Source organism: Macrobrachium rosenbergii, chromosome 10, assembly GCF_040412425.1.
Source record: "Macrobrachium rosenbergii isolate ZJJX-2024 chromosome 10, ASM4041242v1, whole genome shotgun sequence".
Classification (NCBI taxonomy): Eukaryota; Metazoa; Arthropoda; class Malacostraca; order Decapoda; family Palaemonidae; genus Macrobrachium; species Macrobrachium rosenbergii.
In genome coordinates this window covers 40,186,278-40,204,996 of record NC_089750.1, presented here as the reverse complement: position 1 = coordinate 40,204,996, position 18,719 = coordinate 40,186,278, and the positions used below count along the sequence as shown (strand labels likewise).

Genomic DNA, 18,719 nt, shown 5'->3' with positions numbered 1-18,719 from the left:
TGAGCCATCTGGTTTCTTCACTAACACACAAGGAGAATTGTAATGACTTGAACTGGGTTCTGCTAATCCATGCTGCAACAAATATTCAACTTCTTTCTTCAAAACATCTCTGTGAAAAGGTGATAAGGGATATGCTCTCTGTTTAAAAGGTTTCCCATCTTCTCTGATCTTTATCTCATGTTTTGTCAGATCAGTACGCCTTGGTACATCTACAAAGATTTCAGGGAAACTTCTAATCACTTCACTTAATTCACTACTTTGCTGAGTGCTCAGATGTTTTAGTTTATCCTCCAAATTTTCCAATATTGAAGAATTGTTCATCTTGCTTTCAGCTCCCAATTCGTAGCCATCATCGTCCCCTGTAGATGAAGTTGTCTGTGTTACTGAAACTGTTTCAGTTTTAGTCCACAAGAAGTAAGGTTTCAAAAGATTCACTTGTATCTTCCTCTGTTGTTTCCTTCTTCCTGGTGTTTCATCATATAAGTTCGATCACTTAACTTCTCTATTATCTTGTAAGGACCTTGAAATTTATTGGTAAGGGGAAATCTTTTCACTGGTAGGAACACTAGAACTTGCTGTCCTACACTAAAACTTCTTAGCTTAGTTTTAGCATCGTATCTTCTTTTCTCTTGGCTTATTTTCAGATTGTCTAAAGAGAATTTTCTCTCAAATTCTTCACATATTACCCTTGGATTTCCTGTTGATTTTCTTGCCAATTCTCTGCAAGACTCTTCAATAGACCTCTCACTTCTCGACCAAAAATCGTCTCATTTGGTGAACATCCCATGCTTTGTTGATAAGCATTCCTAACTTCAAACAACATCAAGGGTAAACCAGCATCCCATTCTCTTCCTAATTCATTACAGTATTTTGTTAACAAACTTTTCAATGTCTGGTGGAACCTTTCCAAGGCTCCTTGAGTCACTAGATGATAAGCAGTTGATAATTGTTGTTTCACTCCTAACAAGTTCATCACATCCTGGAACAATTTTGAAGTAAAGTTCGTTCCTCTATCACTTTGGACAATTTCTGGTATTCCAAACTTGTAGTAAAACTCCACCAACTTCTCAGGAACTACTTTGGCACTTATACTTCTTACAGGAATCGCCTCAGGATACCTTGCCACAGGACACATTAATATTAAGATATTCATTTCCCTTTTTTTGGAAGCGGCCCAACCACATCTATTATCACCTTGCTAAAGGGCTCTCTTCTATCTTCTGTAGGTTGTAGGGGGGGATTTCTGAATGGTTTCATTTGGTTTTCCAGCTATCTAGTATGTTTGACACTGCAAAACCTGCTAACAACCTTGAGAAGTCCAGGCCAGAAAAAATACTTCATAATCTTCTCAACAGTCTTCCTGATTCCCATATGTCAAGACTCATGCGCTACTACCACCACATGCTTCCTCAATGGATATGGAGTCAAAATTTGATGATATTCGCCCCATTCAGTATTTCCTGGTACATCTGCAGGTCGATGCTTCCTCATTAGCAATCGTTCCTTTAGATAATAACAGGTAGGAGATTGTTGCATCTCTTCTTGATCAACAACTCTGAAGAACAAAACAGCCAACTTTGTATCCTCCTTCTGTAGTTCCAGTAGTTTCTCTCCAGTCACTTGACCAACTTCAAGGGCTGAACTCTCAATATCTGCTTACTCTACTACTGTAGTTTCATTACTATTGTCAGGAAGACTCTGACTACCCTGAGTCTCTTCAATAATAACAGGATCCTCATCTTGGGAAATCTCTTCATTGATAGCACTAGGGAAAACTTCATTTTCCTGGAACAGCTCTTCTAAGCTCAAAGATCAGTCACTTGATTTTCTTGTGCAGGTAAATCCTCAGTTTCTTCACTTGCAGACGTAGTTCTCTTCATACTCCTGGTAGTTACACAACTTGGAAACAGATGGGGGCTATTCTTCTCTAAATCTACCGTAGGACTAATCCTCAACGGTTTGTTTGTCACTATAGGACAAGGAACAACTGGCACACCACCTACTTCATTACCCAGTAAAACATGTACATCTTTGACAGCTAGTGAGTCCTTTACATCAAAATCAACATTTCCTGTCACCAATTCACATGATAGGTGCAAGCGGCAGATTGGAGTTACCTATTCTCCTACTCTACCCTTCAAAGTAACTGAATCTCTTGTGAGATTCTTCTCCAACTGTGGGTGAGCACCACGGACTACCACACTATGGATTACTCCCCGTATCACGTAATACCTTAACTGGTACCTGCACACTCCCTCCTTGAGTTGCTGACGTATCTTCATAGATGTATGGCTTAAAAGCCTCCAAGCTGCTCAGCCACTAACTGCTTGAAGTTACATCTCCACTGGTTGCTAAAAACACTGCTTGTTTAGTTTCAGTCTTCCCAACTGTCTCAGTCTTCCCCACACTGCTCTTCATAGTTTGCTTCACCTGGTTACCTTTAACCACTTGACCAACTGACAGTGTCTGTTGTTGTGTTTGATAACAATCTTGACTATAGTGTCCAGCTCTTCCACACTTGAAGCAGACAACATTAGTCTTATGTATCTGTCTGGAGAAACTAGATGTTGAGGATTTAACATTCAGTTGCTGAGGGGTATTACCTGGCTTTGTACTGGTTGCTACCACTAGAAGGATTCCCATTTGTAATGTTCCTGATATTTGGATGAGACCTAAAACCTTTGGGGTGTGGGTTCTGGCACTGGACATTATAATTCCTTTTGCTACAAATTATATTGTAATTTTCACTCATTGTAGCAGCTTTGTTGAGTTTCTCTCTCTCTCTCTCTCTCTCTCTCTCTCTCTCTCTCTCTCTCTCTCATATGTGTTCAAGAATTCCTCTAAGAAATTGCTCTAGGACTACCAACTCCTCAAGTTCGTCCATAGATTTAACTTTAGCAGCCTCCAACCATCGTTTGAAACATCTTCTTACTTTGTAGGCGTAATCCAAGAAAGTCATCTTGTCATCCTTTCTCAAAGATCTGAATCTTTCATTGTAATACTAAGGGGTCATCTGGTAAACTTGTAGCACATTATGGTAGAGTAGAGTACCTTGTACTCTTTACACTGATCAGCTGATAAGGTTAAATAGGCACTTCTTCCTTTACCAATGAGGTCACTCTGTAACAAGACTGACCATTTATCTTCTGGCCATCCCATACCTGAAGCCACTTTTTCAAAGTGATCAAAAAACTCATCTGGAGCTTCTGTAAACTTTGGAATTAACTTCTGCACTCTTACTACATCAAATGCAGGCTCTTGAGTACCTTGGATAGGGTTAGATGGTGTCACAGGTAACTTGGAGTGAGCTTCTATTAATTTCATCTCCTTTCATATCTTGCTTTTTCTCTTTCCACTTTCTCTCTTTCTCTTTCTTCTTCTGCTGCTTTGTCTTCTTCTCTTTCTTTTCTTTCTCTTTTCTCTCTGTCTTCTCTTTCTCTTTCAGGCTGCATCTTCAGCTTAATCAAACTTTCTTCTGCAGCTATGCATCTAAACTCTACCTGTGCATCACTTTTCTCTTTCTTTTGCTCTTCCTCATTTATAAATTCTGCCTGAGCTACATTCAACAATTCTTATACCTCTCCTAACTCTTGATCTATTTTACCAGAGTCCATCAATGCTTGGATTGCAATACATCTGATTTGTGCCTTAACCATACCACTAGACACTTTACCCCCACAGGCCACTGCTAAAGCAGTCCAGTGAGCTTTAGTAAGGCTAGATTCAGATAACTCTTGGATGGAAGGAGCTGCTAAAAACTTCTGAACATTGAACAGTGCCATTTTCTCTAAGTTACTTGACTAAATAATTCACTATACAATGCAAAAATAACTTGTGGTCGCTCTCCTATCAAAATGCTATCCCTAACACCACCAGTGTAAATCATAAGCCAGAGTGATATTTTCTTTTGATTATCAAGAATTTTCTTAATGTCCCTAGAGTGAAATGCAAATTTTGTAAGAATAGGTCCATGATGACAAATATCAGCAGAAGGGCATCCTCAGCTGATTGCTTAGCTTCAAAAGCTCGATGAAGCACTTCAGCCTTTTCCTCAGGGCCAGTAATCAACCTACCATCACCTGTCATCTGGTAACATACAAAAGCGGACAAAATGAGACACAAATTGATCATGTTTTAGTTAGGAAGGACGACAAGAAAATCATTATGGATTGTAAGGCTATTCTAAATGAATCTGTTGTAACTCAACATGAACTGGCAGAGGAAGGTTTTAGGTTGAAAGCAATAAGGAAAAGAAAAGCCCCTGCCAGGAATAGGAGGATCAAATCTTGGAAGCTGAAGGGGGAGAAAGCAAGAGTTCAGAAGTAAAGTGGAAAGAGCCAGAGAAGAGAGGTATGTAAATGGAATGTCAGAATCACCTGAAGAGATATGGGATAATATGAAAGACAGTACGGTTCTAGCAGCAGCAGAGATGTGCGGGAGGACAAGTGGTAAGTAGCAACAGGATAAAGAAACATGGTGGTGGAATCAAGAGGTTCAAACAGCTGTGAAGGAAAAGAGTATAGCCAGAAGGTGGGAAGAAGATAACTACCAACAAAGAGAATGGTAGCGATTGCAAAGGGAGAAGCCAAGAGAGGGTGGTATGAGATGATGGGAACACCAGAGGGAGACAAGATAATCTACGGTATTGCAGAAGCGAGAAGAAAAGACAGGCAGGATGTAGGAGAGGCAGGAATTATTAAAGAAGAAAATTTAAATATCTTAACCGAGGAAGAAGAGGCCAAGAGAAGATAGAGAGAATATTTTTCACTCCTATTAAACACTGAGAATGAGCGTAAAGAACTGGAAAATATTCCTCCAGTAGAAGGACCTATAGCAAACATCAGATAGAGTGAAGTCGAGAATGCTATAAAGAAAGGAAAGTAAATGAAACTGCAGGAAGGTCAGAGATAACAACAGAAATTATTAAAGCATTGGAAAATCTAGGCAAAGAGTGGGTGCACTTACTTTGGGAAAAGATCTGAGATGTAGAGGAAATAAATACAAGGGACTGGAACAATAGTTGGATGATTAAAATGTATAAACAAAAAGGAGACATATTACACTGTGAGAACTACAGGGGAATAAAGCTTTTGGAGCATGTATTCAAGATATTAGAAAGAATATTAGAAGGAAGGTTGAGAGAGTTGACAGATATACATGAGCATCAGTTTGGGTTTATGAAAGGAAAGAGTACAGTGGATGCTATTTTTACAGTACGACAAGTCCAAGAAAAGTATTTAGACGGGAACATTAAAGTTTACATGTGTTTTGTGGATCTTGAAAAGACGTATGACAGTGTACCAAGAAGAGTAGTTTATCGGTGTTTGAGAAAGAGAGGAGTACCAGAGAAGTTGGTAAAGTTAGTGAAGACGATGTATGAGGGGGCAAGAACCACTGTACAGACAAAATATGCGGAGACTCAGGCATCCCCTTGAGGTTGACCTCCATCAAGGATCAGCCCAGAGTCCAGTCTTGTTCCTTGTTGTTATAGACAACTTTACGTCAGAATTAAGGAACAACGAAGAACTGTGGGAAGTAATGTTTGCTGATGATTTAGTCCTTAGAGCAGACATGCAAGAAGAACTGCAGGAAAGATTTTAGCATGGAAAGGAGCTCTAGAAAAGAAAGGATTGAACGTGAACCTTGGAAAGACAGAGCTAACGATTAGTAGTAAAGAAGGACATGAAGAAGTAAACATTCAAGTGGAAGATGGTACAGTGCTAAAACAGAACAATTAGTTTAACTATTTGGGATCAGTAATAACAGAGGAGGGAGGTACTGAGAAAGCAGTGAGACAGAGATTGAAAGAAGCACGGCAAAATTGGAGAGAAGTAACTGGAGTTGTTTTAGACAAGAAAATGCCATTAAGGCCCAAATGAAGATTTATAAGACAATTATCAGACCCTACTATTATATGGGGCAGATACTGGGCCACTTGAGAGGAAAGAGGAGGGACTGTTGGAAAGAACCAAGATGAGGATGGTGAGATAGATTACTGGGATACCACTACTGCAAAGGAGGGAGAGTCAAGATATAAGAAGAATGTGTGGTATATGTAATGCAAAGAAGGTTATGGAAGCTCGTCAGAGATACTATGGCTATGTAATAAGAAGAGAGGAGGTGAAACCAATCAAGAGAGCTAAGAACATGCCAGTGATCGAGAGGAGGAGCATGGGGAGGAGGGATATGGGTGAGGTGGGACTGGGGGGAGTAGATGCAAGGAATAGAAATAGATGGAGAAAGTTGACTCAAGCGGCCGACCCTGCCATACAGTGGGACTAATAAGGTCAAAAATATATATATATATATATATATATATATATATATATATATATATATATATATATATATATATATATATATATATATATATATATATACACACACATTGGTGTGAAAGCAAGGCTATTCCTCAGCAAAATAGCAAGAAGGCACTAAAGCAGACAGCTTGGTAGATGGTTTTCCTTTATTCATCACGGCCTACGTTTCGAGATCCTTGTCTCATCCTCAAGGCTAAAAATACAAAGTAAAATATACAAATATAGCAAGAAGATTTAGGATATGATTACAAATAAAATATGATAAAGTAAAACATCAGTAAAAAAGGTAAACCTAAAATAGAATTGTTAAAAAAAAAAAGGGAGAGAGAAATAGAAATTTTAACTAACAGACCTTGCTCCTCGAAGTTCAGTTGCTGTATGAAAAACAATAAACATAAGGTGAGGTGTGGTTTAGGCTATATACAGGGGCGTGGACGAGGAATGATTGTTCAAAGAGGGAACAAGCTTCTTGATCGCTAACGATTCAAGAATAGGGAGGTGGTGTTCGTGTTGACTGGTTAGTATAATCTTAAAATCATTATAGTTTATTTTACTTTTGCATAGTTTTATGTGGTTTCTAATATTGGATGTTTCGGGATTAGACAACTTGCACCCAGTGCGAAAGCTAACGCCAATATGTGCGTCACATCTGACCTTAAGCAGTCGGCGTGTGTTTCCCATGTATGTCTGACAATGGCATTGACAGCAAGTAAATAAATAAACAACACCGGACTGCATTAAAGGGGGCAGTTTTTCTTTGTGACGAAACATACCGCCAGTAGTTCTTGGGTTCTTAAATATGAGCTTCACGTGGTGGTGTGATGCGTGGTCCCCAGCAGCTGAGGCAGGGCGGACCATAATTCGGACAAGAAGGCGGGGCCCCTGTCGGTCGTGATGTGATCCGGGACGCCGAAGCGGCTAACCCAACTGGAAAGCAGGGCCTCGGCGCACGCGCTGGCGGTGGCTTCATGGGTGTGGCCGGGCCACCTTGTCGAACGGTCTACCACCGTCAGGAGGTATCTCGATCCGCCTGATGGGGAAGGGGCCCGACGACGCCAACATGAATGTGGCCGGCGCGCGCCCTGGCTGCGGGAACTCGCCTACCCCGACACGTGTGACGACCCACTTTGCTGGTCTGGCACTGCAGGCACTGTTTCGCCCAGGACGTGGCGCCCTTTGCACCCGTGCCAGACGAACGTTTTTGAGAGCAGTTTGGCTGTAGTTCTGCCAGAGGGATGTGAGAGGCCGTGAATTATGTCGAATATCTGGCGGCGACGTGAGGCTGGAACCAAAGGGCGGAGCTGACCCGTACTGATGTCGCAGAGGAGACTTGGGCCTCCGGGGGCTAGGGTCATGTCCCGCCACTTAAGGGACGTGATGGCAGTGTGGTATGCTGGGGTTTCTGGGTCAGCGGCCTGTTCTCTGGCGAGGTCTTGGTAATTTACACCGAGCTGCACTGCGTTCAACTCGACTCTGGAGAGGGCGTCTGCTACAGGATTTTTCCTGCCGGGGAGGTACCTGACGGAGCAGGTGAATTCGGCTATGGCTGAGAGGTGGCGCTGCTGCCTGGCAGACCATGCGTCCCCTTGCTTCGTGAAGGCGTGAACCAGTGGCTGGTGGTCCGTGAAGATTGTGAAGGGCGTCCCCTCCAGGAGGAACTTGAAGTGCCGGACTGCGCGGTATATCGCGCAGAGTTCCCTGTCGAAGGTGCTGTAGCGGGTCTCTGCGGGATTGAATTTCTTGCTGAAGAAGGGGATGGGCTGGGGGGCGCCGATGATGACATGCTCCAGGACAGCACCGCAGGCGACGTTACTGGCATCCGTCGTTAGCTGGAGAGGGGCCTTGGGATCCTGGTGTGCCAAGGCGGTTGCCTCGGCGAGGGCGGCCTTCGTCAGGGAGAAGGCCTGCTGCTGGCTGGGTCCCCAAGACAGAGACTTTGGTTGGCCTTTGAGGACTTCCGTCAGGGGAACTGTGGTGTGTGCGATCCCGGGGATGAACTGCCTGTAGAAGTTCACCATCCCGAGGAACTCCTGAATGGCCTTGACGGAGGTGGGGGCTGGAAACCTGGTTATGGCTGCTACTTTTGATGTGAGTGGGTGGACGCCTGCCGGGAATACCTCGCGACCCAGGAACTCTGCTTTCTGGACGCCGAAGGTGCATTTGTCAAAACGGACGACGAGGCCGTTCTCTTGGAGGCGCCGCAGGACTGCCCTGATGTGCCTTTGGTGTTCACTGTGAGACCTGGAAAATATGAGGATGTCATCAACGTAGCAGACGCAGAATTTTAGGTCCCTGAGAATGCTGTCCATGAGCCGCTGGAAAGTCGCCCCGGAGTTCCTCAATCCGAAGGTGGAGAAGGTGAACACGTAGGACCGGAACGGCGTGATGATGGCTGTCTTTGGTATGTCCTCTGGTGCGACAGGTACCTGATAATATGATTTAAGAGGGTCCAATTTAGTGAATACCTTGGCCCCGTGAAAGGAGGCCGTGAGGTCCTGCATGTTGGGCAGAGGGTAGTGGTCGGGCTCTGTAGCAATGTTGAGCCGTCTGTAGTCGCCGCATGGTCTCCAGGAGCCGTCCAGTTTCTGCACCATGTGGAGGGGGGAGGCCCATGGGCTGGAGGCCTTCCTGCAGATTCCCATTCGCCCCATATCCGCGAATGCTTTCTTCGGATCTGAAGGCACTGTGGGGGAAGCCTTCGGAACTTCGCATGTGTCGGGGGGCCTTTAGTTGTTATATGGTGGTATATGCCATGCTTGGCTGGGGTCCCGGGGACTTGTCGAAGTTCGGGCTTGAACACGTCAGGGAACTCCAACAGCAGGTGTGCATACTGGTGGGGGGCGACGGCGCTGATGGTGGGTTTGGGTCCCGCTGTTAAGGGGAGGGACCAGCAGGAGTCGGTATCGAGGAGACGCTTACGCCCCACGTCGACTAGCAGGTCGAAGTGCGCCAGGAAGTCGGCCCCCAGGAGTGGGGTTCCTATGTCCGCGACAATGAAGTCCCAGGAATAATTCTGGCCAAGGATGGAGATCGACAGGGGCCTGGTGCCGTAGGAGAGGATGGGGGATCCGTTAGCGGCCGTCAGGAAGGCGGCTGGGTCTGGTTTCTGGTTGCGGTCCTCCCTGGATGCCGGGAAGATCGATTTAAAGGCCCCTGTGTCGACCAGCATCATCCTGCCGGAGATGGTGTCGCGGACATAGAAACCTACTGGTTCTGAGCCCCTGGGTGTTTTGGTTGCCATGGCGGTTTGTCCTGCTGGTCGCCGCCCCCCGCTTTTTGAACGGGCGAACGAGCAGGGCGGCAGGCAGTTTCAGGCGCCCTTCCGAACCACTTGTGATAGCGACAGAAGCCCGGGAACTCCATCTGTTGTGGGTCGGTGGACGTCTCCTGGCGACGGGCGTTGACGCTCTGCTCCACTTCTTCCGGCTGGACTGAGCTGACCGGATGTGTGGGCGCTTTTAGCCGCTGTGTAGCCTTCACGGAGTCCGTGAGGTGTTGTGCCGTTTCTATGAGGTCTTCGAGCGACATGGTGTAGGGGTGAAGAATCTGGGTGCAGACCTCCAGGAGGAGCTGGCGAAGGTAGATCTCCCGCGAAGCTTATTTCCTGTCGCAGATTGTGCCGTCGAAATCTGGCAGTGACAGGAGATCCACGACCATGCTCCATTTTTTCAGATGCGTTGAGGTCGTGATGTGGGTTGACAGCGAGGTCGATGGCACGGGCGCCCGCCGGGCGATAGGGTAGGGAGCACACTTCGAGGAGTAACTTCTTCGTGGCGCTGTATGTGAGGGTGTTTGTCTCGGTACCCACGAGACGAGTTTTCTGTACACGCCCTCCGGAAGGGCGCTAAGCACTGTGTCGGCCTGCAGGATTTCTTCCGTCAGGTGCGCCACCCTGAAGTGGCTTCTCGACCCCACGTAGCCACATCGTTGGGTTCCCCTGTATAAAAAGGTGGCAACTTTATTAGTGAGGGCGGCCCGCGATTGTGTTGCCGGGCCATGGAGTGTTCGGGCGCTGGCGTGGGTGTGGAGGTGCGGGAGGGCCTCGGTGCGGGTGAGATGGGAGGTAGGTAGACCTCCGAGTCCGCGAGGTCCGCGGTTAAATGCATGAAGGAGGGGATACCCCGCCCATGCTCGCTTCCCTTGCCCTCTTACTGGAGTGGGGTACTCGCGCCAGAACGCACTTTCGCGTGCGCCGTGTGGGTAAGCTAGTGACGCTGGTGGGGTTTGCCGACGAGAGTCAGCACGCTCAAACGCTGGTTACAGCACCGTGTTTAGGCCGCTAAGAGCGTTGGAGAATTCCTGGAGCCAAGACTGAGTCGCCGATCGGTCCGCTAATGGCCCGGATACTCGGGGTCACCACTGTAAGAGGTGCAAAAGAAACGAGCAGGTAAAAGTTACTGCTACTTTATTACAGATCCAGGCAGTTTATATAGCGGCCGACTGGCGCCAAACCACGGAAGACAATGACATTGAGCGTGACCTGAGGTCAAAACAATTAACAATAATATGCAGCGAACAAGTACAATTTACAATACAAAAACATACAGAACTTCGATATGGATACAGTCTTGATGCCTGCGAATAAAGAAACATACGATACATAATTTATGACAGATGTACAAATGCGTATAAAGTTGAAATGGTAGAAAATGGGTGACCTGGCACGTTTAGGCGTGACTAATTGAGTGTGAAGAAAATGGGAAGTCACCAAAGAAAACTTGCTCAGCGGAGACTTAAATAATGACGCCTGTGAAGCACTCCGCTGACGCTGATGTGGTGACTTTACACGTTCAGTTTACGGATCTTCGGTAATCCGTATAAAATAGCGGGGGAACAACCACTTGCATAACAGTTGTTGTATTCTTCATCTGAAATATAATGACCTTTATTCAAAAAGTTAAGCGACCTGTTTATTTTATCCTCATCCAGGATATTCCTATGATAGGGGTCTGTATGTGGCATTTTCTTAAATTTAGTTGTGTCATTAAGTAGATAACATTTTATCAGTGTAATCCTCCCTATTTTGAATAACTACACCATTTCCCTTGTCAGGTTTGCTAATAATCAGTGAATTATTCTTTCCTAAATTCTTTAGCAAATTAATATCATCCTTAGTAAAAATTGGGCACAAAATAGACTTAAAATTATAGAAAAATTTGTAGGCTATTGACTGAACTTGTCTAACCATAACCTTAAAATCTTTTCTCGGCAAAAGAAGCTGTTGCTTCAATCAGTTTTAACAAGTGATTGAAAAGAAAGGAAATATTTTGGGAATTTAAGTTTGTTAATTGGCAAGCAAAAATTTAGACCAAAAGATAGTAAAAACTTCTCTCTTTCAGATAATACGTAACCAGAAAGATTAAAAACTACTCTAGAAGGGTCACATGTTGTTAACGCACACCGTCCACCCAAGTTTGAAATTTTCCATTTGTGCACTTCCCATATGTTGTTACAATATTTAGTCACATTTCTATTTACTGCATTTTTCAGTATGTGAAAATCTATAAAAGACACAGTTTCCTTTAAGCGACCTTCCAGGCTATTCACTTACAACTTCAGTGCTTCCTTACGGCATTTCTTGAAGGAAATTTCACTTTCCATCAGACCATCCAAACACTCCTTATATAACACAGTATTGTACAGGCACTTCCGGTACAATTTAAACCTCATGAACTTCGGTACTACGTCGTAAGCTCTACATCTTCATAAAAAATCTAGGTCGAGTGATGCCTTCCTCTGCTGTTTTGCCGTTCTCTCGAGTTTCCTAAAACAAGCAGTCGTTTGCGGGCCATAGCATCTACTCAAAATAGTTGCTAGAGATTGATTCGTAGGGAATCTGATCCTCATCAGGAACAGCCAAACAAGCGCTATAGTCAACATGTTTATTCCACTGGGACGTTTCGGCTTTAACACACTAAGCCATTTTCGACCTAAAATAGAGGCAAAACACCAAAACATAAAACTTAAAATTAGTAAAATACAAAATCAAAGAAAGGTCACACTCAAGAATAATTTTTATAAACTACGTTACCAAAAAATAAATAAATATATAAATAAACTACTCAGAAAAGAAAACATAGTGACTTAAAACTAATACAATTCAGTGAATTACAATAGCCAATAAAACTAAGAAAAACAAACTAAAGACAAAATAAAAAAACATCAAATAAAACACAGAACTAAGAAACAGTAAAAAAGACAAACATGAAAAGAAAAATTACACAATAGATAAATTAGCCTAATGACTGGAAAGTGAGAGCGGATAGAAAATCAGTAGATTATAGATAATGGAAAGGAAGACTGATCTTGGTTGAGTTGTGGCTTAAGTCTGTGAATATATAGAGATTCTAAAATCCTTAAATCAGACAATACTGAACAAGAATCTACAATTTTAAAATCCCTTATACTAAGTCTTGTCTGATTGCATTTACTGCAATGTTCACGGATGGAAGACTGCTGCTTGACTGCTAAGTCTCTACCTGTCCTGTCACTGATCCCTAATCCCTGCATGCTGGCAGTATCTCGTTTTGAGCGCCTTTATGGAACTACCCAAATACCCCACTTGGCAGTTGGGTCATGTATAATAGTAAACATTACCAGAACGTATTTTACTAGCTTTAAGTTTTATGTTTTGGTGTTTTGCCTCTATTTTAGGTCGAAAATGGCTTAGTGTGTTAAAGCCGAAACGTCCCAGTGGAATAAAAATGTTGACTGTAGCGCTTGTTTGGCTGTTCCTAGAATTAGAAAATTTTGTTCATGATCAGTGGCATGAAAAGTGGAACTGATTAAACGAGATTAAACTGAGATCACGAGGGAGATATCGCTTTGTAGTATGGTAATAAGCATAGAAGATGGAAGACAGCCCTTTTGCTACCTGTATATTGGCCATATATGCCTAACACAATACTGTGTGATGGCTAGTGTACGTCAGCCATACTGCAATGCCTGTCTTGTCCCTATGAGGCACTTGATGATCAAGTTCTCCAATCACGGGGTTCTAATAGATTAATATTTCTCCGAGGATGAAAATGAGGGTGGCGGGTACTCTCTTGCCAAGGTACTTGGAGATAATGTTGCAGAAGCTGGCCTTTTGCAAGTGATTTAAGTTTAAAGTTTTAAAATACATGTAGGGTCAGAATGTAATTGATATTCTTAGCTGTAACTTTAGTTTTTTACATATTATTGCAGAAGGTGACCTTCAGAAATAAAATGAAATTTAAAGATATTTTATGTATGAAAATATTCCATTTTATTTTGTGGTGTTTTATTTACCATTTGCAAGATATTTGAATTGCTGTTCGGACCTCATGGTTAATATGGTAGAGACTTAAGAGTATGTGAAACTATAGTTTCTAGCTTATGAGTTTTTAAGCAGTCAAATAGAATGTTTCTGTAGCCCAGTTACATTCACATGTATCTATTTTGATTGTGGGTTTAAATTCTTTCCAGAAAATTCAGATGTATAGCAAGGCTACATACTGAGATTCCAGGTTAGTAGCCTGTAGGCAGTGCATAGTGCATTATTAGTAACCTTTTGGTTATAAAAGTGAAGACTGAAGAATGTCCAGAAATAGCTTGTTTTTATGATTATTCAGGTGTTCAGAACAATATTGATCTCTGTAACCTAATTACATACATCTGCATGATTATGTAGGTTAAATTTCCACTCATTTTGACTCATACATAAATAATTGATAGAAGTATAAATATAACAAATTGATAGACATATAAATTTCAAGCCTGGTCTCTGAATGTGCATTGTCAGCTGAGACCTAAATTCGATAATTTGGACTTCAACATGGGCTATGATTAAATTTTAGTCTCTGACTTAGATGGTGTGGACAAGGGCTTCGCTATGGCCTTGGCTAATGTAGACAAGGACTAAGTCTTGGAAGTTATAGACTCAAGAATAGCACTCGCTTTTGCTGAATGCAGATTTCATTCTATTGGACATTTTATTCTTGTGAGGCTATGTGAAAAGATTGGGATTTTTATATGTATGTGATGTGTATCACTTATATCACTTATTTTAGAGAAATATTCTTAGAGTTGTGTTTAACTTTTCAGAGTCATTGATGGCCTAGAAGTCTTAGATGAACTGGAGAAGCTTCCTGTCAATCCTAAAAATCACAGACCAACAACAGAAACAAGAATAACAAGTGTCACCATTCATGCTAATCCTATTGCTGGATGAGATAGCAGGTTGTAGCCCTTGGTTATAAATTTATTTGGTTGAGTATTGTGTACCTATGAACTTTTAAAATACATTTATATTTATATGAACAATAAACTTGAACTGCCTGTCCGTTATTGTTGTTTTTGACAACTGTGTCTTAATGCTTATTAAGTTCTTTACGATATGCTGGCTGTCAGTTAAGAATATTTTTGCTTTAATAATTTGTACATTCCCTGTTAGGTAGATTTTTGTCAGGATATAGCGTAAACAGACTCTGAATCTAAAATTCTGAAGATTGTAGTTCCCAGAATGTTCAGGTTTGGTATGACATAAATTCACATTTGATGTATTTGATTTTATGGAGCCAAATACGAAATTTTACAAAAAAGCAGAGTTCTTACATACATATAGGTGCATTTATTCAACTTACATGTAATCTACGAGCATGATGGAAATAGGTTTTAACTTACTGCTTGTCAAGGTCAGCTCACTGCTGCAGCCACAGCCAGCAAGAAAAATGTAAGTGATGTCATAATCTTTGACCACAACTTTCTAACTTAAACAGTATGGCTCAGTGCACATTCACCAGGTCACTTAATAGCACAGCTTCAGTGCTTCAAATTCTCTTTAGATTTTTAATTTTCACATATAGAAATTGCAGAACATCCAGTACAGAAAATTACACATAGTCAACATCAGATATAGAAAGGATCTCATAATAATGCATAAAACATGCATGATTATATGTTGAAAATTATAAAAACAAAAAATGCAGTCTATTTTCAGAGATTTGTGTAATGCCAATTATTAATGATGCAAAACGTCTCCATTAATGTTCCTCTCTTTATCAAGCAACTTTCTAATTGCTCAGATATGGTAATTCAAATCGGTCAATTACTTTTTGTGCAACCTATCGCATGAATTAAAGTGTCTATTCGTAGTTGCTAATCATCCAACTCTTTTGATGATTACAGTGCTTTAACATGGTGCTTGTTGTCCACAAAGCAAGCAATTTCTCTAACAGAATTTATTCCACAATATGTAATAAATATTGTGAGTGACAGTATTTTTTAAACAGTGGCTTGTGACTTTACGTGAAGTTTGATTAAAGCTCTCTTTGTATTACTTCGTAATCCCTCGATTATCTGGATTAATAGAGCCAGGGTCCTGTTGGATAATGACAAACTCCAGATAAGGGCAAATATAAAAAGCTACGGGTGTTCAAGGGCAACTCTGTACCCTTCCTCACGCTACCTTGTCAGTACTGCACAACCATAAACACTGAGTATACTTATGAACAACAATCATCACACTTTAAATTGAAAATTGATGCAACAAGCATTTATCTACCTAATTTTCCTATATTTGCGACGAAATAAACTATAAATACACTTGAAAAAGCAAACCCCTTCTTTTTCTCTCATATGCAACACACAATAATAGGTTACACAGTCACTATTTATCCTTTCCCCAGTCACTTTAAATACATCGTACAGAAAAAAAGTAAACCTCTTTATTTTCTCTCATATGCAGCATGCTATATGATAAGTTGCACAATCAATATTTATAATTTTTCCTAATCAATGTAAAATACATTGTGCACAACAAAAAAGTAAGCTTTCCTTCTCTTGTATGCAACACGCAGTGCGATAGGTTACACAGTCAATATTTATCATTTTCCCCAGTCACTTTAGGTTACATCATAGACATAAAAAGTAAACCCTTTTTTCCCTCCCATACAGCACGCAATACAATAGGTTACACGAATAGTTATCATTTTCCCCAAAATGCATTGTACACAAAAAAAAACAAACCTCTTTTTTCTTACATATGCAACATACAATATTTTGGGTTACACAAATAATTTTCATAATTTTCCCCAAAATACTTTGTGTTCAAAAAAGGAAACCCTTTTTTAAAACTTGAACTCAACATGCAATACAATAGGTTACAGAATCAATATGTGTCACTTCATACACAAAAAAGATCTACAAATAATATTTTAATCTGTCATTTACCTGTGTGCGCTGCCCTTGGTGCTTACGACGGCAGGACTTTTTAAAAACTTGTGAGGAGTTTCAAAGGCCTCCCCCTCCACCAGCTCGACTTTATCATCGAGACCAGCATCATCTTCCTCTGTCTCCTGTGACTCCAGGGAGACATTAAGTGGTGTAGTGATTGGAAGAGGCATAGGGGTGCCTAGAGTGTCAGGGTCATCGAAGTGGGGCAGCAACACTTCAGGATCATGGTTGAAGGAGCCCCACATATTGACGAAGGCAGCAGAAGACACTCGCCTGCAGTTCAAAGCTGAAGGACTGGGTTACCGAAGAAGTGGATGGTGATGGGCTTGGGTGCATGGGGGTTTGGGATCCAAAGAACGATTCTGCAATTCTGCTTTGCGATACACTCACAATTGAGCAGACATGTCCAAGGCCCTAGGGAAGCCATTAGGGTTCATGTTGGGGTTCTCTTACATCTCAGTAACAGTACTGAATGCCATTTGCATGTTCTTGTACGAGGGCAGCGGTTGTGGGACAGCCACGTCATCATCATTACAGTCGTCTTCAGCCACTTTCTCATCACCAGCAACTGCAGCAGATATCATGCTGTCGAAGAGAAGTTGGTAGCCAGGGTCACCACCATCATCATCCAGCCAAAAACTGTATCTAATTCTTTGGGAGACATACCTCAAATTATGCACCATTCCCATTAATCTGCTGACGGATGATACTGCTGACGAGGAAGACGTAACGATGTCTGGTAATAGCAGAGATGTTACGAAGTATGTGGCTGACTTCCCATGCAGAGGCATGCGCTGATATGGACCTTTACATAGCCATAAGATGTCGACAAGGAACTGTATAAACTCTCAATTCCATTTGTTAAACAATCCGGCTTAACATGGGCACTCAAATATAATCCAGAGAGGAAGTGGTAGGGCCTGAAGTCAATAGCCAACTGCCCTTTTGTCTGCTGCTCGTAACCAACGTCTATGCTGCTGCCGTCTGTGGTATAGGGATCTACGAGCAGTTATTGTGCTTAAACAATTAAACAACTGAGGCCTCATATGATAGGTATTTTGTCTCCCAAAGATAAATTTAATATATTTACATAATTATTACTAATAACACAACCTATCATAGGCAGCCTCAAGAAAATATAATTAGAACAATATATCTATAATAAAAAGAAGAACAAACCACCTTGAATAAAGATCATTAAAGAGATAATTGTCTGCTTCCCTTATTTACAAAAAATCCTGATACAAAAGAACAGTATACTTAAGTTGAATATGGAAATTCTGTATCAAGAAAAAATGTTATACAGTAATACTTCGATCATGCACGATTCGAGTTGCGCGAATTCACACACACACGAACTTTTCACTGGAACCTAACTAATGGGCATAGCTATTTTTGCAGACACGAAATTCTTGAGAAACCCTGCAGAAGTGGGTGTTTAATTTTTGAAGTAATTTACAATTTTTCATGCTTTTATGTGTAAAATCTGTATGAAAAATGCATTTCGTTCTTTTATGTGTAAAATCTGTATGAAAAAATGCATTTCATGTTTTTGTGTAAAATTTGTATGAAAAATGCATTTCATGTTTTAATGTGCAAAATCTCTATGAAAAATGCATTTCATGCTTTCATGTGTAAAATCTATATGAAAACTGCATTTCATGCTTTCATGTGTAAAATCTGTATCGAAAATGTATTATTTTTATTTTTGTTCATGCATAAATATATGCAAAGTTAATTTCAGTACATTCAGTTAGTGTACTTTTACAAGATGTGATACCCATTTGCAAAGTTACTGCACTTTTCAAAGATGATACCCCTGCAGAAAATGCTTGTTTAATGTTTGAAGTACATTTATAAGTTTTCATGCTTTTAACTGTAAAATCGATATGAAAAATTTATATTTATATTTCTATACATAAATATCATACAAGTATTATGTCCATTTGGAAAGTCTTTGTCACAAGGACTTTACATGACCTTGAGATGAGGTTGTTCAGTCGCACTCATTTGATAAAATGAATTCGTTAATGTAATATCAGAGATGTAACTGAGAGTTGTATAAGTGTCATTCTTGGAAAATTACCCTGTTCACATCGAAGGAAAGTGCTGGTGCTATCTGTATGTGCATGTAATTACAGCACTTTCAGTTGGTGTACTTTTACAAGATGTAATACCCTTAGCTACTGCATTTTTCAAAGA

The 18,719-nt window shown here is 41.4% G+C and overlaps 1 protein-coding gene across 3 annotated transcripts in view; it reads left to right on the top strand.

The window, feature by feature from the left end:
* The window catches only part of LOC136842599 (peptidyl-prolyl cis-trans isomerase-like 3), a 341,106-nt gene extending 326,481 nt beyond the window's left edge, over positions 1–14,625 (top strand). For 2 of the 3 annotated variants that reach the window (XR_010854276.1, XM_067110174.1), the window contains exon 2: positions 14,388–14,625. Coding sequence is in view for 2 of the 3 variants with exons in the window: in XM_067110174.1 (XP_066966275.1) it covers positions 14,388–14,514 (127 nt within the window). In the remaining variant the exon portion in view is untranslated. Of the gene's footprint in view, positions 1–13,769; positions 13,811–14,387 lie in introns of all 3 variants that reach the window. The other variant, XM_067110175.1, reaches the window with a different exon arrangement.
* The last annotated feature ends 4,094 nt before the right edge of the window (positions 14,626–18,719 follow it).